This window comes from Chiloscyllium plagiosum, chromosome 1, assembly GCF_004010195.1.
Source record: "Chiloscyllium plagiosum isolate BGI_BamShark_2017 chromosome 1, ASM401019v2, whole genome shotgun sequence".
Lineage (NCBI taxonomy): Eukaryota > Metazoa > Chordata > Chondrichthyes > Orectolobiformes > Hemiscylliidae > Chiloscyllium > Chiloscyllium plagiosum.
In genome coordinates this window covers 61,033,805-61,059,658 of record NC_057710.1, presented here as the reverse complement: position 1 = coordinate 61,059,658, position 25,854 = coordinate 61,033,805, and the positions used below count along the sequence as shown (strand labels likewise).

The 25,854-nt window shown below is 40.1% G+C and overlaps 1 protein-coding gene across 1 annotated transcript in view; it reads left to right on the top strand.

The window, feature by feature from the left end:
* stoml2 (stomatin (EPB72)-like 2) overlaps positions 1–25,854 on the top strand; it is a 53,118-nt gene that overhangs the window by 6,553 nt on the left and 20,711 nt on the right. The window contains exons 2-5 of the mRNA XM_043687913.1: positions 10,383–10,535; positions 13,476–13,575; positions 16,337–16,395; positions 19,872–19,973. Of these exons, the coding sequence (XP_043543848.1) occupies positions 10,383–10,535; positions 13,476–13,575; positions 16,337–16,395; positions 19,872–19,973 (414 nt within the window). The remainder of the gene's footprint in view (positions 1–10,382; positions 10,536–13,475; positions 13,576–16,336; positions 16,396–19,871; positions 19,974–25,854) is intronic.

Below are 25,854 nucleotides of genomic sequence, written 5' to 3'. Positions count from 1 at the left end.
GTGCTTCATTTCCCAGGACAATGCTGTAACCATAGAATCATACTTCTAGATTCATAGCGGCATACAGCATGGAAACAGGCTCTTTCGTCCAACTCATCCATGCTGACCAGGTTTCCTAAACTGAACTAGTCCCTTTTGCTTGTGTTTGGTCCATATTCTTGTAAACATTTCCTGTCTATGTGCCCGTTCAATGTCTTTTAAATGTGGTAATTGCATCTGTCTCTACCACTTCCTCTGGCAGTTTGTTCCATCTACGCCCCACCTACTATGAAAAGTTGCCCCTCAGGTCCCTTTTAAATCTTCTCCTCTCTCATCTTAAACCACACCAGTGCCCCACAAGGATACGTACTCAGCCCCTTACTGTACTCCCTGTACAGTCATGACTGTGTGGCCAAATTTTGTCTGAACTCCAACTACACTGATGACACCACCGTTGTAGGCTGGATATCAAACAATGACATGACAGAATACAGGAAAGAGAGAGTGTGCTTGGTGGCATGATGTAAACAGAACAATCTCTGCTTCAATATCAGCAAAACTAAAGGGCTGATCATCGCCTTTAGGAAGAAAGGAGGAGAACATGCTCCCATCTACATTAGTGGAGCTGAGGTGGAAATGGTCAAGAGAGTCAAGTTCTTAGGAGTGATAATCACCAATAATCTGTTCTAGACCATCCATGTTGATGTGACAATCAAGAAGGCTCAACAACACCTCTCCTTCCTCAGGAATCTTAAGGAAATTCGGCATGTCCACAAGGATTTTCACCAACTTTTATAGATGCACCATAGAAAGCACCCTTTCTGGATGTATCATGGCTTGGTCGGGTAGCTGCTCTTCCCATGACCGTAAGAAACTACAGAGAGTTGTGAACGCAGCCCAGTCCATCTTGCAAGCCACCCTTCCATTCATTGACTCCATCTACATTTTTTGCTGTCTCGGAAAGGCAGCCAGTATCTTCAAAGATCCCTCCCACCCTGTTAAGCAAAGTTGTTTAGGTAAAACAGGAAGGTTTTGTTTCTAAGAAAAATGGAAATTGATTTTGGTGGAGATGGACAATGGGGGTAGTTGTCAGGTGTTCATTGTCCAGAAAAGATTCAACAAATGATTGTTGCACAGTAGATGGCCAATCCTAAAAGTAAGAATTATCAACAAGTGCTCTGAGTCAAAGAAGGGGGAGCATGTTAGATGGATGGTGGACTAGAATAGATGAGGGAAGACGCTGGGAGTATCTTCTTTTGCATCACCAACTAATGTATCATACCTAAGCAGCTACACCTTAAACTCAATAAGCTATCTGAAAATTTCTTGAGAATAGTCAACTGCCTACATGGGTAACTGTGGTCCTGAACTTCCCAAATCCAACAGTGAAGGATCATGACGTGAAACAATTTCTCTATTTCCACACATGATTTCTGACCTGAATTTACAGCATTTTCTATTTTTATTCAGTTTCTAGGTCTTACCACTATCACTTCAGCCTTCAGACCTTTAAGCTCCATTCCTAGTCACTTCCCAACCCCAAACCACATTGAGCTCAGTTTCTGATCAAATACCCGCCTTCACTGGGTTTTTGATCTAGTGTCTCAATTCTGAGGTCCCATGCAAAGACTTTGGAGCATAATTCCTCCAACATAATCAAAATAACTTCATAGGAACAAACTGAAAGAGGTTTTCTAAAGGTTTCATGAACTGGATTATCATTTTAGGAAAAGGTGTGAAATATGCTGATGGATGCCCTATGAAGCATTTCAATGCAAAATGTGACAGAGATAGCAAGAAAGCAAAAGGAAATCCTGCTAGGAATGCAGGTAGCTTCAGGACATGTGCACGATTTATGAAACTTATTCTGGAATAAAGTGACCCACATATGCTTAGATTATCCACTGCGCCTGAAATTGGTGATTAAGAGCTGTGCCCCATCGTACACATTGTCTTACTTATAGGGTGAATGCTTCTATTTCATTTGAGAGTAAGTGGCAAATGATACGACGTCCACGAATGTATTACTCATATCCAGGAGTAAAAATTGACAATGAATTTTTTCTGAGCTTTACCTGATTATCTTCATCATGGTAAATTTTAACTGAAAGGATGGAGTGAGTGTCTTTGGGCGGATACAGAGATTTACCAGAATGGTTCCTTCAATAAAGAATTTTAGCTCTAAGGTTGGTTAAAAAAGCTGGGTTATTAAAGTGCTCCTGTAGTTTACTGTAGTCTTTCTCAGTTGTGACTTCCCCCGCCTGTTGAAATCAGGGTTGACTCTTCGTTTTTTCTTCCTGAGTCCGAGATGTTCTTTTGTTCAGTTTGCACCTGTTGTGGGACAATCTGCTATTTACAATAGGTCTGACTAGCCCTAGTAGGCCTGCAAATGATTATTACAATATTTGTAAAGAATTTGTTCATGAAGAAATACTGAGAGAGAGAGTTTTTTTTCTAATTTCTCCTTAATGGCAGATTCTTTGGAATTCTGTTCCTCAAAAGATTGCGGATGCAGAATCTTTAAACAATTTTTGAGGCAGAGTCAGCAAGATTCTTGTTTGCCAATGTGATGAAAAATTACTGAGAATATTTGGGAATGTAAAGTTGAGGTTAAGAACTAAACACCCTTGATTATATTGAATGGCAGAGTATGCTTGAAGGGCTGAGTAGACTATTGTTGTCATTGAGTCATTCACAGGTTTAAATACAGCATTTAAATTGGGAGAGGAGTCAGGCCATACAATGAAACTAGGGGGCACATTTTCAAAAATCTACCAGGAAAGCATGCAGCTACTGAAGCTATTTTGTTTGCTGTGAAACAGACAATCATCTTGAATATGCAAGCAGATTTTCCTTACAAATTAAAGGGAGATTTAGTGGAGGTGCTCAAAATTGAGGATTTTGACAGTAAATAAAGGAAAAACTGTTCTCCAGTGAGAGTGAGTCTGTTACCAAAGCACACAGATTGAGTAACAGTTTTCCATGTGTTGTTGGAAAAGCGCAGCAGGTCAGGCAGCATCAAAGGAGCAGGAGAATCGACGTTTCGGGCATAAGCCCTTCTTCAGGAATGAGGAGGGTGTGCCAAGCAGGCTAAGATAAAAGGTAGGGAGGAGGGACTTGGGGGAGGGGCGTTGGGAATGCGATAGGTGGAAGGAGGTTAAGGTGAGGGTGATAGGCCGGAGAGGGGGTGGGGATGGAGAGGTCGGGAAGAGGATTGCAGGTCAAGAAGGCGGAGCTGAGTCTGAGGGTTGGGACTGAGAAAAGGTGGAGGGAGGGGAAATGAGGATGCTGGAGAAATCTGCATTCATCCCTTGTGGTTGGAGGGTTGGCGCCTGGTGGCGATTGGAAGGGCGGGGTTCCAGGGCTACCTAGATTACACTTCCTCCCACCCTGCCCCCTGTAAAAACTTGTTATGATCTGTAACAGGCTGCTTGAAAGATGTCAGGAACAGATTCAGTAGTAATCTGAGAATTCTGTGCATACTTGAAAATGAAACTGAATTGCAGGGCTATGAGGGAAATACTGCAGAATGGGCCTAATTGAATCTAGTATCTACAATACAGCACAAGTCAGGAGTATGATGGAATATCCTTCATTTGCCTGAATGAGTGCAGCTCCAAAAATGCTCAAGAAGCTTGACTCCATCCAAACAAAGAAGATACTGAATTGACACCCCAACCACCACCTGCAACATTCATCTCCTTTACCATAGATGTATACTGGTCGCAATAAGCACAATTTACATGATAAACTGCAGCAACTCAGCAAAGGTAACGCTAAAACCAATTTGCCTGATTGAAAATTTAAACAAATTTTGGCAGTAACTGTTAGTCATCATTAGCCTTGACCAATCTGAGCTAACTGCCTGATATATAATGAAAAAAGCTTGAGATTTAACTGTCAGTCATCATTAACTAGTGCATTTTCCATGGAATGCTAACCAATCAGCATTCTCTTCTCATTCAATACAAATGATATTTTTTCCCCCCTTTATTTTAGTAAATTTTGTAAATTGTGCATGATGGAAAGCCTATTTTCTCAGAATACTTGAGAAGTTTTATATTAACAGGACATTCTTTTTAAAATTTTGTGAACAAGTACAAGAAAATGAATGATGTTTACTTGAGCCTCTGAAGTTGAACACCTCCCACTTCAAGTGAGATTTCTGTCCTTCCTGAGTTTGCCTTAGAATCCTGTATTATAGTGTATGCTTAAGTGAATATTGTAACATTTGAATATTTTAGTGAATCCTGCTGATAATCAGTGCTAACTTTTGTTTGAAATTACACCTGTAAAGCACCTTGATGAGCTTTAGCCTGTTAAAGAAACGATAAATATACAAGTTGCTATGGTTTTTTAAAAAAATAGCATTTTTAGAGTGCGTTATGGGACACATTAGTAATAAGGATGGTAGAACAGGAAGTTGTGCCAAGATTTTATAAAGGACAGGATGACTTATTGGTTATTAGTTCCAATGTAATGCAGAAGTGGTGTATTTAGTACACTAGATTAGATAGATGAATGACGTTTCCTACCAAAAATTGTTAATAAATCTCTCCTCCAGTTTTACTGCTGGTGCAATTCTGCAGGCAATCAAGGCCCTCCTTGGAACATGCAATCCTCCATTCCTTGTAGGTAAGCTAGAGCACTGAGTGATTTTACTATTAGGTTCATCTTAACTAATTTCACCATGTCAAGATTAGAGTGGTGCTGGAAAAGCATAGCCGGTCAGGCAGCATCTGAGGAGCAGGTAAATCGATGTTTCAGGCAAAAGCCCTTCATCCTGATCCTAGACTAACTTTGCAACGAACTGAGGAGTAGAGCTTTACCAATACTAATAAATGTGAAATATTTACAAATTTAATAAAGCAGGCTAGTGAATTGTTTATTTTTTTCTGCATTTTCAGGACTATCATAATAGCCCAGTTCATTTGTATTTTAATCACGTTTTGTCATAAAAACAGATTTAAAACACGGGAGGAGGTTATGTGGCCCATTGTTTGTGTTTGTTGAAAAAGAAATCTCTCAGTTATTGGTACATAGCCCTAAAAGTTCTGAGCTGTAGATCACTAAATTTTTGTTTTAAAAAAGTTTCAACCTAACTGTGGCTAAATGAAATAGAATATGACTAAAATATTTTGCTTTGTATGCTAACTACAAGAATAATGTAATTTCTATTTCTTCAAAACGTTCCTGTTGATTAGATCCAATAAATAATTTTATTTAGTTATGATAGTGGAATGAACAGTAAACAATTTAACATGAAGTGTATGTTGTTCTAACCTTGTCATTACACTTGTTCTTGATCACAAAATCTAAACTAGCTGCTTATGCTGTAGATAAAATTCCTACTTAAAATCTAACTTGGCTTTCATTCTGGTTGGCTGAAGACACTTAAAAACAACTTTCAATCTCCTTGATAACTGAGATGCCTGTTTAAGGGCTGCAATTATTCAATGACCTTGTTGCATTCTCAGACACCTTTGTCAATCACATCTGCTCACTGGCATTGATTCGTTGATCTGTGATAATCTGACATTGGATCACCTCTGGTCAACAGCTGATCTCTCAATTACAGTCATTTATCAATATCATGATATACAGTCTTTCTTAGGCTGTTGGTTGTACAGTATGAGATAGGTATGATCAGTTAATACAGAGGATTGGTTTGTAATCATTAAGAAAAGAAATTTATCGAAACTAAGCTGCTAGTTGTATTATCAAAGTGTGCTTTTCTGGTCTTGTGTTTTTAATCATGCAAAAAATGTTTCTAGCATTCTATGGTAGAAGTTAAAATCACCAGAGACAAAGAAGATTTGTAAAAATCGAGAGAACTGCAGATGTTGGAAATCAGAAACAAAAACGGAAATTACTGGAAAAACTCAGCAGATCTGGCAGCACCTGTGGAGAGAAATCAGTGTTAAAGTTTTCGGTCTGTAGTTTTGAAGAAGTGTCACTGAATTGTTAACTCTAATTTTTGGGCTTTAAATAAGTGACTAGGCTATGACCAGAGTAAAACGGGATTAATCGGAAACTCAACTGGACTTCCCACATGAAAACACTGTCTACATCACGTTGCTCAGTGGCAGCAGTGTGTAATATTCAAAAGGTGCAAGCAGAAATCCACCAAAGGTTCTTAAACAGCACCTTCCAAACCCACGACCACTTCCTTTTGGAAGGACAAGGGCAGCAGATATTTGGGAACACCACCACCTTTAAATTCCTCTCCAAGCCACTCACCACACTGTCTTGGAAATATATCGCCATTCCTTCACTATTACTGGGTAATATCCTGGAATTCACTCTCGAGTGGCATTTTGGGTCTATATGAACCAAATGGACTGCAACAATTCAAGAAGGCAACTCACTATCTCAAGAACCTCCAACGATGGTTATAAATGCTGGTCCAGCCAGTGACTTGTCTGTGAATGAGCAAAATAAATTTTGCTCTAATTATTTTGAATGTGCTGATAACCCTGCTAAGACTTGGAATTATTAACCTTCAGACAAATAGAGTCTTCATTACTTGTTACTGTTAACAGCTGTTAGTAATTATTTTACCTCAATAAATAATAGTTAACAAATTATTGCAGAAACTAAAACAGACTTGATGAATTGACAGAATTTTAGAACTCTGATAACTTGAAATGAAGTACAGTATTATAACTAGTGATAGGTTGAATGCATAAATTTTTAAAAATTCCAGCCCTAATCCTGTATACAGGTAACCTCTGCTTTTCGAATGTTCGCTTTTACACCAATTCGCTTTTACAAAATGCCAATTTTAGTACCTGTTTCGCCAACTAAAAGAGGATTCTTGCTTTATCAACAAAGCGTGCGCAGCGAGAATGGCTCTGTCAAGCGCTTTACCTGGGAACTACACTCAGCATAAAGTGGCCATAGCTTTGAACGGTGTCTGCTAGCATCTGTGCTTTCTCTCGATTTATTTTGTGCATCCATTAGCAAGATGTGTTCTAAGGATTCAGAAAAGCTTAAGAGAGCTCATAAGACTGTTACGCTTAGCGTAAAACTGGATATAATGACGCATTTCAATCGTGGTCAATGAAATAAAGACATTGTGTATGCATTTAACCTGCTTGTGTCCACCATTTGTAGTATTTGCACCCAGAGAAAAAGAATCTTGAAAGCTGCCGAAGTTACCATTGGTCCTGCTAAGTAGCAAAGATGGTCTGTTTTAGTGGCATCAGTAATAAATAAAATGGAAAGTCTGTTGCTTGACTGGATTGATGGGTGGTGTTCCATTAAGTTACCTTATACTTAAGGAGGAATCAGTCTTAATAAGCTGAAACACAAAACACTGGGTGATGGTGATAAAAGTGTTGCAAAAGTGGAATTTAAAGGTCATAGGTGGTTTGATCAGTTTTGTTAATGTTAGTTTAGGTGTTATGTGTTATTTGGTATGATTTGGTAGGTTATTTTTTGGGTCGGGGAACATTCAAAAATTTTTCCCATTTAATCCCTCAAAGAATTCTAATAAATTTGTCAGGTATGGTTTCCCCTTTGTGAAGCCATGCTGACTCTGCTTGATCATATTATTCTGAATGCTTAGTTACATCTTTTGGTAGAGGGCATAGATTTAGAGTGAGAGAGAAAAGCTATAAAAGGGACCTAAGAGGCAACGTTTTCACATAAAGGGTGGTGCGTGTATGGATTGAGTGCCACAGGAAGTGGTGGAGGTGGGTACAATTACAACATTTAAAAGGCATCTGGATGGGTATATGAATAGGAAGGGTTTAGAGAGATATGGGCCACATGCTGGCAAATGGGACTAAATTAATGTAGGATAATTTGGTCGGCATAGACTAGTTGGACTGAAGGGTCTGTCTCTGTGCTGTATAGCTCTATGACTCTAAATTAATGGTAATGGCTTCTTCACTTAACACCATTTTGGCTAATGAACGTTTTCATAGGAACGCTCAACTTTTGGATAGCTGGGAAAGCATGTAATAATATTTTAACCTTCTCACTTGGGGTATCCTAGTTATGACAGTTCCTGTCCCTTGTTATCAACTGGCAGTTGAGCTTGAAGAAAGAAACATTCATCTGTGAAAGACTTCCTTAGGCTATATTTGTGCCTCCTGGAGAAACAGTAGAGGCTTCAGTGAATTTGGCATCGATCTAGCTTCCTAATATGAGTCAGGAGGAGTGTCATAGAAGCTTTATGCTGCTTGATTAGAAACAGTAAATTGCCAAATCAGTCAAACACTGACTTACATTTCATGAATTTTCACCAGTGTTGTTTTTTGTTTGGTAATTGGTATTATATAGACTATATGATAGCAATTGCTAATTGAAATCTTTTTTTTAGAATATTCAGTGATCTGGATAAGAAAATGATCGCTGGGCTGCAGATTTCAGGTTTTTTTGAAGAAGCATGTAAATAACAGCCAAGTCCTTTCCTATATGAGGATGTAAAAGTCAGAGGGATAATCAAAAACTGCCTGAAGAGTAATGAATGTAGATGAGAAATATTGGAAGGATACTCGATGGAGCATAAAGAATAGTATGAAATGCTTGGCCCTGTTCCTGGACTAGAAATCCTATCTAATTATTTCAATAACTGCCTAGTTAATCACTAGCTTTGGCTGAAGCCATATATAATAGGATGTTCAGCATTCTCTCTGTCAACTCTCTGGCAGTTCTTCACCAGTTTAAGGAAATATGCCTGGCCCTAAATGTTTATAATAGCTTCAGAATGTACTCGTTGGAATTAAAAGCAGAATGGAAGCAAATTGTTTTGTTGTTCTGTTCAAAAAAGAGCCACAAAAACAAATGAATTTACTGATTAACTGTGCTAGTATCACATTGATAATGTTGAATATAATAACTTCATAAAAATGCTGATTTAATTTCTATTGTTCGAAGGAGAAACAAAGTTGAAACTTTTCATCTAACACTCATCAGGACTGAAACTCGAGACACACAGCAGTGTGGATGACTTGTAACCGTACTTTGGGCAATGAGAAATAGTCAATAAATAGCATCCACAATGAAAGGAAAATGCCATTTTTTGCAGTATATGAAGAGGGTGCTAATTGGCTGGACCATGGTTAGTCTGGAGGTACAGTAGGATCTATTCAGATATCTGTTAACTGGTTGATTGACCCAATCTAGCCATATACACTCTGGTCAGGGCATTGTCATGCGTAAGGCAGCAGGGACTGTCAATCTCCAAAACTCTTTCTCAATTAAAAAGTGTACACCATATGCACAGAATAAGTGTGAATGTATGTAGTTTCTAGCACAAGCAAATAAAATGCATTGCAAACCCAACTGATGATATCAAATTGGCTTCTACTGTATATCTTAACACCGCCTGAATTATTTAGTCAATATTTACCAATAGCGAATTATATCTGCTGCCGGAACCAGTGTTGCCCACGTTTGAGCAGGATTAAAATGCTGGTTGCTATGAACTGTAAAGTGGTATGATCTGCCAGTCATTGAGACACATGGCCTACATACATTGGCACAGTCTGGTCTGAGTAAATCACGAGCTAAGATTGACAGTTAAGATGTTCATCCGTAGCTCTGTGCCAACCAATCAGCACCATTTTCTCGTGCTGTATAAATAATTTTTCCCTTTCAAAGTTTGGTTTCTTGCATTCCAGTCCTGCTGAATTCTAAACAAGAAGCTTCAACCTTGTGCCTCTTCTTAGCAATGTTTTAGTTATTTTTTCAATTTGTTGATTTGATGCTGTGCAGCATAGTATTTTGTACAGAAGGATAAAATAAAAGAATTATCTGAACAGCATTCATTTGTGGAAAGCACCTTCTGGCTTGATGTGATATTTCTTTTGTTCTTTGATTTTTGGAAAGTTGTTTATTTGGTATATTTTTGTGGTTTAGGAAGGGGATACTGTTGTGCTAAGTATATTTCAAATATTCATTAACAGTTGACTGGAAGAAACAAATGGCCCTGAGTTTGACAAAACTGTTTTCTTGAGCCCGTTGATGGCTTAACAAAGAAAGGTATTGGGAATCCGTACAGATTAAAAAGGTTTTGAGATACTGTCATTAGGCCGGTTGAATGTGTTGATTTCAACCATACAGCAATCATGTTGCTGCAAATTGGTTTCAGTAACTCTACGGAAAACCCTATGAATTTCATTGTACGGTGACCATTGATGTAAAAGAAGTGGACTCTCAGTTATAATCAAAGTCATCTTGCCAACTGAGGTGGCCACACAGTCAAAAATAAGTTTGTCACCACTCCCTAAGCAGAACCACACCAACAGTTTAGCCATTTAAGTAAGTTAATAGAGGGACATTGATGTAAATCGTGTTCTACTACCACTTGAGTCAATATATTTAGGACAAAATTAGATGGCTTTTATTATTATTGAAGTAGTTTCTCATTTTCTATTTGAATTTTACTTCAGCATTCCAGAAGAGGAATACCACAGACCTGGTTAGTAACGACACAGCATCGATGGGCATCGAACCTTCCTATGAACACAGTTGTGCTGTTTGTACCACAGCAGGAAGCATGGGTGGTAGAAAGAATGGGTCGTTTTCATAGAATACTGGATCCAGTAAGTAATATCTTTGTTTACTTTCAACAATGAATGTTAAGAAGGTGTTTTGCAGTTACCATGGATTGTAGCTATGATTCTTGACTTTAAATATCAAGTTTGTTGTCTTTCTCATATATTTTCGGAAATGATTATTAAGTGAAACCATTTCCCTGTTCATACTACTGTAAATGTGTCTGCTAATGACATGCATGATGTTCAGTCGTGGCAATTTTTCCATATTGCTTACCTCAGTGGTTTGTAGTAGATAGCATGCCTTGGAGCTGCCTGACTCTGTAAAGCATAGAATCAGCTTGGCAGTACTTTGAGCTGATCTGCAAATCAAACTTTAAAGGTTGCGTAGCTACAGGTTGACTCCAAAGTTTTTCTAGCATTCTGGCTAAATATTACTCAGCATGGAGGTGTTTAAAAAATTCATACCTTGGTTTTTCATTCTTCAGAAAACCTGCTAGTGGGAGAAATCCTAAATAGTGCAAGGCACAAACTTACATATCAACCATATTTATTTACTCTTTTTTTCCAGATGGGGCTGGAAAAGTATTTTGAATAGAAAATAATTGAACCTAGACTTCACAAAACGTAATGAGCCCTTTTTAACAGTTAATATCTGATGGAGATTTGCATTTGATGATTCAATTTATTGTGCTGTGCAATTTTAACTATATTTTTACAAGATCTACTGACCTGTAGAATATATTGGAAAAATTTGACTGCTGCTTGGTAGAGTTATCATTTATCAGGATTTTTTTTGTTTGAATGCATTAGGAATTTGTTTTTCATAAAAACCATACGAATCTTGAACAGGAGTTGGCTGCTTTCCCTTTTGTAATTCATTTGTGGGATGTTGGCATCACTGGCTGGCCAGCATTTTTATTGTCCATCACTAGTTGTCCTGAGAGGTGGTGGTGAACTGCCTTCTTGAACCACTGCAGTCCACGTGTTGCAGGTTGACCCTGAATGCTCTTGGTGGGTGGCAAATCCAGGATTTTGACCAGTGATAGTGAAGAAACAATGATATATTTCTAACTCAAGATGATGAGTGGCTTGAAGAGCAACTTTCAGGTGGTTGTGTTTTCATTTATCTGCCAGGGCTGATCCATGGCTTGATGGTAATGGTTGCGGATTGTGCTGGAATACAATTCAGATGTTGGTGGCTCACAGCACTTCATAGATGCCTTGTCCTGAGTTGATAGATCTGTCCTCAGTCTGTCGCATTTCGCATTATGATAGCACTACAGAACACATTGGAGGTATTCTCAATGTGAAGGCGGGCTTTCATCTCACAAGAAATGTATAGTGGTCACTCTTACTGAGACTGTCATGATCAGATGAATTTGCAGCAGGGAGATGGTCAGCTTTCGGACCTGGTCAGCTTGACCAGTAATGCTGCAGAGCCATTCTTGGTGGTGGGCATTGAAATTTCCCCATCTAGAGTACATTTTGCACCCTTGCCAGCCTCTGTGCTTCCTCCAAGTGTTGCTTAACATTGAAAAGTACTGATTCATCAGTGGAGAGAGGACTGCATTTGGTAATCAGCAGGAGGATTTCTTGACCATGTTTATCCCGAAGCCATGAGACTTCATGGGGTCCGGGGTCAATGTTGAAGACTGTCAGAGGAACTTCCTCCCATAGTGCCTATAGTTAAGACCAATGGACATAGGAGTGGAAGTAAGGCTATTCGGCCCATCAAGAACACTCCGCCATTTAATCATGGCAGATGGGCATTTCAACTTCACTTACCCACACTCTCCCTGTAGCCCTTAATTCCTAGCAAGATCAAGAGTTCATCGATCTCTGATTTGAAGACGTTTAATGTTCCACCTCCATTGCGCACCATGGCAATAAATTCCACAATAGTAAGTCCTATCCTGCCAGTAGGACAGGACATAGTCAGGGGTGTTGATGGTGGTGCCTGGGACATTGTTTGTCAGGAATGACTCTGCAAGTATGACTATGTCAGGCTGTTTCTTGATGAGGCTGAGACAGCTCTCCCAATTTTGACAACACACCCCAGCTGTTAGTAAGGAGAACTTTTCAGGGTTGACAGGACTTTTTCTGCTGTTGTCTTCTCCTGTGCACAGGTCGATGCCATGTGGTCTGTTCAGTTTCATTACTTTCTTGAGACTTTGTAGCGATTGATACAATTGAGTGACTACCTTGGCCATTTCAAAGAGCAGTTGAGAGTCAACAACATGACTGTGGCTCTGGAGTCGCTTGTAAGTCAGACCAAGTGAGGATGGCAGATTTATTTCCTTGAAGGACATCAGTGAGCCTGTCTGACTATCGATAAGGGTTTCATGGTCATCAGGACCTTCTGAATTTCAGATACTCTTTTTATTGAATTCAAATTCCATTCTTGGTGGAATTAGGATTGATTGAGTTTCTGGATTAATAGTCTAGTGATAATACCATCAGGCCATTGCTTCCCCTTGAGTCTGCTCCTATATTTGGTAAAGTCATGATTAATCTGGTTGTGACCTCTATTTGCCTGTGCTGGAAATATGATTTTGGTTTCTCACTATAATCCCTGCAAATGGTCTCCAAGACATTCATCATCCTGACTTGAAAATATATCACCGTTCCTTCACTATCACTGGGTCAAATCCTGGAATGCCTTCCATAATGGCATTGTGTATCAACCCACAGCAGGTGGACTGCAGCGATGCAAGAAGGCAGCTCACCACCCCCGTCTCAAAGGCAAATAAGGACAGGCAATAAATGCTGGCCAGTCAGTGATGCCCACATCCCACAAAGTGAATGAAAAAACAAAGCATCAGTCACAAATGATATTACAAATTTAGATCTAATATTCAAACTTGTTCTATTGGTTATGACATTGAATTAAGACTAAGCTTTTTCTGTCATCCTTGGGCTTTTTTAATGACACCAGCAAACATATTCTATCTATTTGTCTCAAATTAATATTGTTGTTTTACATAGGGCTTGAATTTCTTGATTCCAGTTGTTGATCGGATAAGATATGTGCAGAGCTTAAAGGAGATAGTTATTGATATTCCAGAACAATCTGCTGTTTCATTAGGTAAGTGCTATAATATGTTTGGGATAAATATTTAATTTTGAGTTTTCTTCACAAAATTGTCAGAATTTGCATGTTATATACTTTCGACAGCAAATGCAATACTTGTGTAGTGTGAAGTAATTGGAACTGTGGCATGTTTTTGTGTAACTCACCATCAGTCAACATGCTTATTCATCAAATATGTTAATCCTTTTGGGTGAGGTTGCTGTGGTAACTACTTGTCTGGGTGCTTCAGTTTCTTCCATTAAAGCTCAGGATTCAGTTTTCAGAGAAGCAGCTCGCTGACTGTATGACATAACCAATTTATTTCTAGATCAAAATGTGAAGATACATCAATGATGACAAGAATTTTGGAATTGTGTACTGCGAGACAGAGAATCAGCTAATCACATTCCTGCGTCTGTGGGCATTAAGTTGCCACACCTGACTACTTAATCAGGGATAATTCCAAATGCAGTATATTGTACAGGCGTAGCATCTTTAAAATAATAAAACATTCCAAGGCACTTTGCAAGAGTATTGTGAAGCAAAATTTGACATTGAGCTGTGTAAAACAGTATTAGGGTAGATGGTCAAAGACATCAGTTTTCAGGAGCGTTTTTAAATAGGACACAAGTGTAGAGAGGAAATTCAAGGGCAGCTAAAGGGGTGGCCATCAGTGGTTGTGCAATTAAAGAAAAGGTTGTTCAAGAGGTCTAAATAAGTGGTACTGATATCTTGAAGGGTTATTGGGGTTGGACGAGCTTACAAAGATAGGTGGTAGGGATGAAGCCATCAAGGGATTTGAAAACAAGGATGAGGATTCCAAAATCACTGTTCAGTCAAGGCATTGGAAGGGAATTTGTTGTTTTTTGTAAAAATCAAACAATATGTAGGATTACAGGTAGAAGTGCAATTCTCTTGCATATGTGAGATATTCATTTGGAGACCAAATGGCCTCCTTCAGCACTAATAATTTTGTGGTTAAGGTGCAGCTTTACTTGGAGCTAACATCGGAGTGAGTGTTTGGATGATGAGTGTATGTGTCGAAAGTTTCAACACAGACAGCAGAATTTTAAAAAGTTTATGAAGAATAAAACTTTAGTCAAATGATGTTTGGAATAAAGGTAAGCTTAGAGGTAATTAAGAAATGGCTAGGGGTTCGACAACCGATGAATTAATAGTGCATTACAGCTTGGTGTTGCCAACTGTATGTGTAAACTATGGTGTTTGCTTAAAAGACGTTATCATAGTGTTAGCAGATCAGTGAGAAGTGGGAGAGGTAAAATATAGATGCTGGAAGACACCAGGAAAAATGATGCAGGAGCAGAAATCATTGCTGCAGTAAAATAGGTAAGAATGGAACTAAGTGATTGCATTCCCATTTAGCTGGATAACAATAGAGAGGTTTTGGAGGAAGATGATTTGGTCAAACATGTCAAAGCCTGCAAACAGGTCAGGAAGGATGGTTTGCATTTGTCACAGTCACACTAGATGTTATTTGTGACGGATGACAGCTGTTTCAGCACCACGTCAGGGTAACAACCTGTTGGCAAAATTGGCAAGGACAATTTTGCATTGACAAAATTTCAGCTGCATAGGCAATTCACATGTTTTCATGGAGTCATAGAAACCTGTAACCCAGTAGAAGTCCTTGCTTGTGCTGACTGTTTGAAAGAGCTGTCCAGTTTAGTCCCGCACCCCAGATTTTTCCTTCTAATTAGTCCATCTCAAGTACATGTCCAATGACCTTTCAAAACATCCTCTGCAATCTGATTCCACCACTCTTTCAAATAGTATGCCCAGAACTTTGCAATCTTTGTATGAAGAAAATGTCTCCATTTCCCCTCAAGTTCTTTTTTCAAAGATGTTGTTTGATTATTGTAAATCTATAACCTCTGTTTCTCAACTGCTTGCCTTTCACCTTCTCTGTCCTTGGGTGACTTTCCAATCTCTCCATTTAATTGAAATCCCTGTTCCTGGTTTCTTTGGTTTAACCTGCTCTACACCCACTCCAAGACCCAGAAGCATAATGCCCATAATTACAGGCAGTACTCCAGCTGAGGCCTAACCAGAAATGTATAAAGACTTAACATGACTTCCTTGTGTTTGTGTTCAATGCCCCTATTTAGAAAGCAAAGTATTTCATGAAGTTCTAATCAGCTGGTGATTCCAATTCCAAATATTTATGAACAAGTATCCCAGTCCCTCTATTCTATCATCCCCCTCAAAATTATATAAATTAGATAAAACTGCCTCTGCATATCGTTACTCCCAAGTTACATAGTTTATACATAAGCTGCATTAAATTACATCCGGCATGTGCCTGCCCATTTCACTGGTCTATCCTGCTAACTATCTTGAGTATTATTAAGTTTTACATTGGACACAAACCTACAAATTGTGCTCAGTACCGAAGTCCAAAACAACCATATTTTCGCTAACAGCTGTAGGACTATTACAGACCACTCACTATATCCACCTGTAAAGTCAGGTAATCTTCCTCTTCACCTCCACTGTCCTGTAACCAATTATTACAGGGATGGACCTCAAGAAATTTTGAGTTTTAAATTAATAGATTTTAAAGTTTAAAGATTTTGTTTTTATATATACAATCACCCATGATCCTTTTAATCACGACTGCATTCATAGATTAATAGTTGTGAAATACCCTGGTTTAGTTTTGGGCAACAAATAAGATACTAATCAGTACCATTAGTAGCATTAACAAATGTGTTGAATAAACTGTGTGAAATTAACACCTCTTCAATTACCGTTACAGATAACGTAACTTTGCAGATTGATGGTGTACTATATTTACGAATAGTTGACCCATACAAGGTAGGGGAAGTGATGCTTGTAATATTTTGTCATTGTTTGCAAATTGTCTCTTTTGATAAACTTTGCTGTTTTTATAAATTTTGGTATCCTTGCACATTTGTGTCATAGAAGTAACTAGTTAGTATTTGTGTTAAAACATAAAATGAATCCAGAAACTAAGAATTAGGAATATGGAAGTTGGATAGAATTAATGACTAAATAAGAGAATTTAGAATACAAAAGAAAGCTATTCAGAAACATAAAATCAAACTAAGAATTTGTACAAATATTTAAAAAGGAAAAGGGTGACTAAAACATGTATGGATTCGACAGAGAGTGTCTGGGGAATTCCTTAAGGAAATCAAAAAATGGCAGAAGCATTGAATAGGTATTTTGTGTTTGCTTTCACTATAGAAGATTTAGAAAACTTGCCAAAGAATCTTGAAGATCAAGGCAACAGGGAGGAACTTAAAATAATCACCATCACCCAGAAAAAGGTACTGGAAGGGGCGGCTCAGTGGCTAGCACTGCTGCCTCACGGCACCAGGGACCCAGGTTCGATTCCAGCCCCGGGCGACGGTCTGTGTGGAGTTTGCACGTCCTCCCTGTGTCTGCGTGGGTTTCCTCTGGGTGCTCTGGTTTCCTCCCACAGTCCAAAGATGTGCAGATCAGGTGAATTGGCCACGCTAAATTCCCCATAGCATTAGTGCATTAATCAGAGGAAATGGGTCTGGGTGGGTTGCTCTTCGGAGGGACTGTGTGGACTTGTGGGCTGAAGGGTCTCTCCCCAACACTGTAGAGGAATCTAATCTAATCTAAGAACTATTAAACTTCCCAGCACCTGATCATCTGCATTTCCAAGCTCTGCAAAGGAGTAGTTACAAAAATAACAAAGCAAAGTTCCTTAGAATCAGGAAGGGTCCAAATGAATTGCAAAGTAATAAAGCCGACACCTTAAATCAAGAAAGAAAGTCGACGCAAGCTATCGGCCAACTATCCTAACATCTGGGACGGTGGTCTAGCTAGAATCTATTATTAAGGGGGGTTCCAGCGAGAATATTGGAAAATGAAAATATGATCAGGCAGTCTTCATAGTTTTGTGAAAAGGCAATTGTATTTAACTAACTTTTTTGAGGAAATGACAAATAAAGGAAACCTATTAATCTAGTGCATTTAATTTCCGAAAGGCATTTGACATTTGTAAAGGCCTCTTCTGGAGTACTATGTCCAGTTGTGGTCTCCCTGTTATAGGAAGGATATTATTAAAGCTGGGGAGAGTTCAGAAGAGATGTACCAGGATGTTGCCAGGAATAGAAGGTTTGAGTTATGAGGAGAAGCTGGATAGGCTCATATTTTTTCACTGGATCGTAGGACGTTGAGAGGTGACCTTATAGAGGTTTATAAAATAATGAGGGGTATAGATGAGGTGAATGGCAGGTGTCTTTTCTCTCTGGTGGGCGATTTCAAGACTATTGGGCATATTTTTAAGGTAAGAGGAGAAAGATTTAATAAAGTCATAAGGGGCAGTTTTTTAACACAGTGTGTTTGTGTGTGAAATGAACATCCAGAGGAAGTAGTGGCTACAGGTGCAGTTACAATGTTTAAAAGACTTTAGATAAGTGCATGAATAAGAAATGTTTGAAGAGATATGGGCCAAGAGCAGACAGGTGGGACTAGTTTAGTTTGGGATTATGGTTGGCATGGACTGGTTGGGCCAAAGAGTCTGTTTCTGTACGTTTTGATTCTTTGACAAGATATCAGAATCAAAAATTACTACACATTACATCACATCCTAGCACATTGTCATGGCTAAAGAATAGTTGGCAAACAGGAAACAAAGATTAGTGTTAACTGGATCATTTTTGAATGAGGAAGCTGTAAGTAGTGGATTGCCAAAAGGATTATTGCAGGAGGGTCAACTATTTACAGTCCACTTATGGCTTGGACAAAGGATTTAAATGTAAGATAATTAATTTGTTGACAACAACTAGATGGGTAGAAAACTAGATGGGGCGGCACAGCGGCTCAGTGGTTAGCACTGCTGCCTCACAGCACCAGGGTACCAGGTTCAAGTCCAGCATCGGGTGACTGTCTGTGTGGAGTTTGCACATTCTCCCTGTGTCTGCGTGGGTTTCCTCCGGGTGCTCCGGTTTCCTCCCACAGTCCAAAGATGTACAGATCAGGTGAATTGGCCATGCTAAATTGCCCCATAGTGTTAGGTCAATTAGTCAGAGGGAAATGGGTCGGTGTGGACTGGTTGGGTCGAAGGGCCTGTTTCCACAGAACCTAATCTAATCTAATCTAAAATTATGTTATCAAGAGGAGGCACAAGTGTGATGGGAAAACAGCATCGATACACATTAAGACCCATCATGAAGGCTGACTATGAGAGGTTATGGGAATATTCAGTCAAGAAATGTTGAGGATTTCAGCCGGACATGAGTGAGGAAGTGTTGGTGTCGGGTTATGCCTTAGAATTGCAAAAATAGACAGTCTTAGTGAAGGAGCAGCTACCATGTGTGTCCAGAGGTTCTTTCGATGCTTGGCTACAGGTAATGACTTTCCATTCTGTGTTGGATAATGAGGGACCAGTCTGATAATTTAGAAACAATGGAAGAATCAACAAAGGTGAAGATGAGGAAGAATTAGGTATTATTAGTCATTACAGTGCAGAGGAGGCCATTCAGCTTAATAGGCTACACTAATACTCATGATGCCGGTGTTGGACTGGGGTGGACAAAGTTAAAAATCACACAACACCAGGTTATAGTCCAACAGGTTTAATTGGAAGCACTAGCTTTCGGAGCGCCGCTCCTTCATCAGGTGGTCTCCTTGTTATAGGAAGGATATTATTAAAGTTGGGGAGAGTTCATATCCAGCTTCTCCTCATAACTCAAACCTTCTATTCCTGGCAACATCCTGGTACATCTCTTCTGAACTCTCCCCAGCTTTAATAATATCCTTCCTATTACAAGGAGACCACCTGATGAAGGAGCAGTGCTCCAAAAGCTAGTGCTTCCAATTAAACCTGTTGGACTATAACCTGGTGTTGTGTGATTTTTAACTTTGCACACTGATAGTCTGTAGAGTAATCCAGTCAGTTTCATTCATTCCTCTGCTCCATCTCCACATTTATATGCATTAAACAATTCCCTTGTTGCCTTGATCCATACTTGTCATAGTCTTCTATTCTGCTATCAAAGCTCCCCTCAATCTCCTTTGCTCCAAGGAAGGCAACCTCAACTTCCACCCAAACTTTTAATTAAAATCTCTCACTTATGGAATCATTCTGGTAAATCTCCTCTACACCATCTCAAACTGTGGTGACCAGAACGAGATGTAGGATGCCAGTTGTAGTCTTAAGAGCTTTGTACAGATTCTGCTTTTGTACTCTGCCTCTATTTATGAGGCTCAAGATCTGACATGTTTCTTTTCAAATATGTAGTGATGAATTGATGTGGATAATGAAAATTTTAATTTTTCTCTTCTTCTTTCAGGCAAGCTATGGAGTTGAAGATCCTGAGTATGCGGTAACTCAGCTGGCCCAAACAACCATGAGATCTGAACTTGGGAAGCTCACATTGGACAGTGTTTTTAGGGTAAAGTAATTTGAAATTCAGTGTGTCCAATGCTTTTTCAAGATTATGAAAGCAAAATATTGTGAATGCAGAAAATCCGAAACAGAAGTACAAATGCTGGAAATTCTTGGTAGATCTCCGAGCATCCAGTGACCAAGAAACTATGAGCATTTCATTGAAATACAAAAGCTGATGGTTGGTTTTAAAGTTGTATTTTTGCTGTTTTATTTATTTCATTGTTAACTATTCAAATATTTGATTTGAAAAAGGAAGGCAAAGTATACAAATTAGAACACTAGATAGAAAAGCTGTTTTTATGCAGTGCTCAGGAGGGATGTCCAAGAAGTTAACCTAACAAAGGTGAAATCTTAAACCAGAACAGAAGTTACTGGAAAAGATCAGCAGGTCTGGCAGCATCTGTGAAGGGAAATTAAAGTTAATGTTTCCAGTCCGGTGATCCTTCCTCAGACTTGATGGTAGCTAGGAAAATGTTGATTTATATTGTAGAAGATAGGGTGGGGGGGAGGGGTAAAAATTAAATGAGGTGGGGATAGAGCCCAAAGAGAGCCTATTCAACTGTTTTCTCTCTCTTTTCTTCTGTTTTTGTTCCTGATTTATAGCATCCGCATTTAATTTTTAAAAAAAATTTATTGAAAAATTTTTCTTTACAAAATTAGAAAGCTACATAAATATGAAAATATAGCATCATAACATCAAAAACAACAATAACCCATGAACCAACTACTAAACTACTCTACAAAAGAAGTCAAAACTACATTTATTACGATCAATCAATCAATAAATAACTAACACCGCTCAGTGTAACAAGACCATCGCTTTCAATCTTTGAAAGCATCAATTATTAAGCCCATATCTGTTCGAAATTCTTCCTCCAATGGTATTAGGTTTATCAGACCAAACCATCATGCCTAGCCAAAAGCCCTAATCAAAATGGCAGGCAGATCTGCTTCCAAATAATTCAAAAAGGGCTGCCATGTCTTGTAAATGTTGTCCATTTTCTGGTGCACCATATTTGTAAGAAAGTCTAAAGGATGTGTTCCATAATTAATTTATGCCACCCCGACAGACCCAGGGGGTTTTAAGATACCCAGCACATCAGAATATTCTTCCTCACACAAAAAGTGAGAATGTTACAAAGCTTTTTCCCATGTATATCTAAGGGAGGTAAATTCGGCAAACCCAGGAACAAAGAGACAGAGTCCACCTTGACTTCTGTCCCCAAGACCCTCTCTATTACTCCTGCCGCAGTGTTCCAATGGCACGGAACCTGTGGCAGGACCACAGAAAATAAGTGAGGGTACCTGTGTTTATTTTACAATTGGGGCACATTGAAGATGCTCCCTGCTTAAATTTTGCTAGACGATCTGGGGCCAGATGAGCCCTATGAAGGATTTTTAACTGCATAGCATGGGTCCTATTACATATCGAAATCCTCCTCACATTCTCACAAATGTCCTCCCATATTTCTGAAGTGATCTCAACTCCTAACTCTCTATTCCAGACCTCACATAGAGCTCGATATCACCCGAGGAACTACCCCCTCCCCCCCCCCCCCCCCCCCCCCACCCCCAACAGATAATAGACATAGACATTACTCACTGAAAGAGTGCTCTTAGCCTGAAGAGCCCTCTTTTCTGTATCAGGTCTATAACCCTCAGTCAAGAGTGTGGTCTCCTTTCGGATAAAATCTCTAATTTGAAAGAAACAGAAGAGGTCCCTACTCGACAGTTGATATTCCCGAGTTATTTGATCAAATGACATCAACATTTCACCCTCAAACAGATCACCCAAACAAGAGACTCTCCTATCCACCCAAAATTTAAACCCGGGATCCATCGACCCTGGCCAGAAACCCGGCATGCCAACTATGGGAGTAAGTAAAGATGTTTTAGACATATTACCCTCCATCTACCTCATTGCCATCCATGCTTTGACTGTGTTTGTATCTATTGGATTATAGTAATGTTCAGCACCTGTCCTCATTTTGTTTAAAAACAACAGGTTGATAAGAGGAGGTGTTGTCTGGGAAGCCTCAATGTCCAAACATATTGACACCATGTCCCCACAGGCCCAGTCACTTACAAAAGTTAGGAGGGATCTCAGTTGATATCTTCTAATGTCCAGGGGCTCCACTCCCCCCTGTCCCTGGGGCAGTTGCAGTTTTGCAGGCTTAATAAGGGGCCGCTTGTAGCGCCAAATAAAAGAACTAAACCAGTCATTCAATTTCCAAAATGTTTGCCCAGGAAAGAACAAAGGGAGCATCCGCAAAGGATACAATAAGCAAGGAAGAAAATTCATGTTAATAAGAGCAACTCGACCCAACCATGATATTGGAAGGGCCCCCCCCGACTTTGAAGGTATTGTTTAATCTTGTCAAACAAATGAACAGCATTAGCCTTGAATAACTGATCAAAGCTCAGGGTAACAGAGAGGCCCAGGTAAAGAAAACCTCCCTGTGCCCACTTAAAGGAGAACCCACTTTCCAAATCAGGCATGCCCCGAAGACCCCCCTGATAGGCATAGCCTCCGACTTTGAAAATTGATCTTGTAACCTGAGAAAGAACCAAATGAATTAAACACCCAAATCAAACAGGGCAGTGAGATTGCCAGGTTCGAAAGAAAATAAGAACATCATCCGCAGAGAGTGTAATCTTGTACACCTTCGACCCAGCCTTTGGGGCAGCAATATTAGGGACCCCACAAATGGCCTCTGCCAATGGCTCAACCACCAATGTGAAAAGCAAAGATGAAAGGGGACAGCCTTGCCAACTGCCCCTACCAATGTTAAAATTGCCTGACCATATACCACTGGTGAGAACTGCTGCCAGAGGATCACCGTAAAGGACTCTTACCCATCTCTTAAACACTTCCCCAAGGCCAAACTGCTCCAGGGTATAAAAGAGATACGGCCATTCCACCCAATCAAATGCCTTCTCCGCATCCAAAGAGACCACTAACCCTTGAACCAATTGTTGCTGGCACATTTGAATCATGTTAAGCAACCTCCTAACATTATTAGAGGATCTGTGACCCTTTTTAAAGCCTGTCCAATCTTCTTTAACAATAGAGGGCAACACCCCTTCCAACCTCAATGCCAAAGTCTGAGTCAAAGTTTTATAATCAGAATTTAAGAGCGGGATAGGTCTATAAGAAGCACAGTGCTCTCGGGCCTTCTTGAGGATAAGAGAAATACTAGCCTCTCTCAAGGATGGCGGAAAGCAATCATGACTGTATAAATATTTGTACATGTCTAGCATCGGCCCTGACAGTATGTTTACAAATTCTTTATAAAACTCACTGGGAAGACCACCAAGGCCGGCGCGTTTCCGCTTTGAAGTTGCCTCACTGCCTCCTGTATCTCTTGTCCTGTTTAATGGAGCACTAAGAAGAGATGCCTGCTGAGCAGACAGCCTAGGAAGGTCCAAGTTCCTAAAAAAAGACTTCATTTTATCCCACCTATCCTCACAACATTCAGACCGATACATTTCAGAATAGAACCTCGGAATCGCCGCATTGATCTTTTTAGCATTGCAAATAAAAGTCCCATTCCCTTCCCTAATAGAAGCAATACATTGGGAGGCATTCTTCTTCCTAACCAGGTCTGCCAAATATTTACCTGGCCTATTATCATGCTCAAACAACCTTTGCTTTGCAAAGGAGAGTTCCTTCCTGGCTGTATACGTAAGCACGGAATTTAAGGCGGATCGAAGGGTGTGATCCGCTGCAGCTTCGTCACTGATGGTCTGCTGTAATGTGCCGTCTGAGTCGCCTTCAGTCGTGCCTCGAGCAGATGCTGCTACTCTCCCTTCCATCACTTCTAACTGGCTGAATATGAGAGAATTATCCCTCAAGCATAGGCCTTAGCAGTCTCCCAAAGAACGGACAGATTACTAGTTGTACCCAAATTGGTGGCCAAAAATGCTTCAAATTCCCAAGAAAAATACTCAACGAACTCAACATCCTCAGGATGAAGGGACCTGTTCGCCAGTACTGACAGCTCATTGCATTACCCTTCATCTTACCACTAAATATACCGCTGCATGATCAGAGATGGCAATATTCCCAATTGAACAAGATACCGCCAAATCTAGAAGAGCCACAGGAGTTGGGAAAAAAAAATCAATCTTTGTATGGCCTTTATGAGGATGGGAAAAGAATGTAAAGTCCCTGCCCACAGGGTGGAGACATCTCCAAACGTCGACCAACTCCAGTTTCACACATAGATCACCTCACTGTTTAGATTGTGGAGAAAGCTTTGGAGTGCCTTTGGGTTTTCTATCGAGCAGAGGATCCATAAGGCAATTAAAGTCCCCTCCCCTATAATAATATGTTGTGATGCAAAGGCCACCAGCTTAGAGCATCAATCAAAAATTTGAGGGGTTGGGCTGGAGGACGATAGACATCTAAAAGACCATAGGTGAAAGTGAGGACTGCAGATGCTGGAGATCTGAGTCAAGGTTACAGTGGTGCTGGAAAAGCACAGCAGGTCAGGCAGCATCCGAGGAGCAGGAAAATCGACGTTTCAGGCAGGAGCCTTTCATCAGCCCTGACGAAGGGCTCCTGCCCGAAACGTCGATTTTTCTACCATTCAAAAGACCATATTTCTCGTCATATATTAGGGCCTTAAGGATAACAAATGGACCATATTTGCCTTTAACACAATCTATTAAATTGAATGGAAATTCTTCCGGACAAGTATGGTCTGCCCCTTGCTCTTAATTGAATTGAATTTATTGTCACGTATACCGAGGCGCAGTGAAAAGCTTTGTCTTACGAGCAATACACGTAGATCACAGAGTTAAGTAGCATAGATAAGTAAATAATAGGTAAACAGCGGCAAAAACAAAAAACACAGGTACAGGTGAATGCGAAGAGTTTGTGAGTCCATTCACTATTCTAACAACAGTAGGGTAGAAACTGATTTTGAAACCGGCTGGTGCATGTGTTCAGGCTTCTATACCTTCTCCCCGTAGTCAAGGTTGTAGAAAAGCATTGCCAGGGTGGGATGGATCTTTGAGAATGCTGGCGGCCTTTCCTTGACAGAGGGCCTGGTAGATGGAGCCTATAGATGGGAGGTTGGCCTTTGTGATTGTCCGGGCCGAGTTCACCACTCTCTGTAACTGTCTCTGATCTTGAATTGTACAGTTGCCATACCAGGTAGTGATACATCCAGGCAGAATGGTCTCGATGGCGCACCTATAAAAGTTGACAAGGGTATTCACCGTCATGCCAAGTTTTCTCAGCTGCCTGAGGAAGAAGAGACATTGTTGGGCCTTTGTAACCAGTACTTCCACATGAGTAGTCCAAGAAAGCTTGTTGTGGATGACCACTCCCAGAAGCTTATCACTCTCCACTCGTTCCACCCCTGTGCTGTTAATGTGTAGGGGGGGCATGAGTAACATCCTGCCAAAAGTCAATAATGAGTTCCTTGGTTTTGCTGGCATTGAGAACTCGGTTGTTCTCAGTGCACCATTTCTCCAGGTCTTCCACCTTCCATCTATAGTCTGTTTCGTCCCCATCTGCGATTCGACAGACTACCATGGTGTCATCAGCAAACTTGTAAATGGCATTCGTCTGGTATTTGGCGACGCAGTCATGGGTATACAGTGAATACAGTAGGTGGTTCCAATGATCCGAGGTGTGGGTCCTTCTCCCGTGCACCAGCTCCTCAGCCATGTGTTCGTCTGCTTTGTCCTCCTGTTCCTGCCCTCGCTGGCTTGTGGCACTGGGAGTGTTCCAGATGTTGCTACTCTCGAAGACCCCTTTAAAAGTGAAGTGTCACAAGGATTGGTGCTGGGTCCGCTACTTTTCGTCATTTATGTAAATGATTTGGATGTGAGCATAAGAGGTATAGTTAGTAAATTTACAGATGATACCAAAC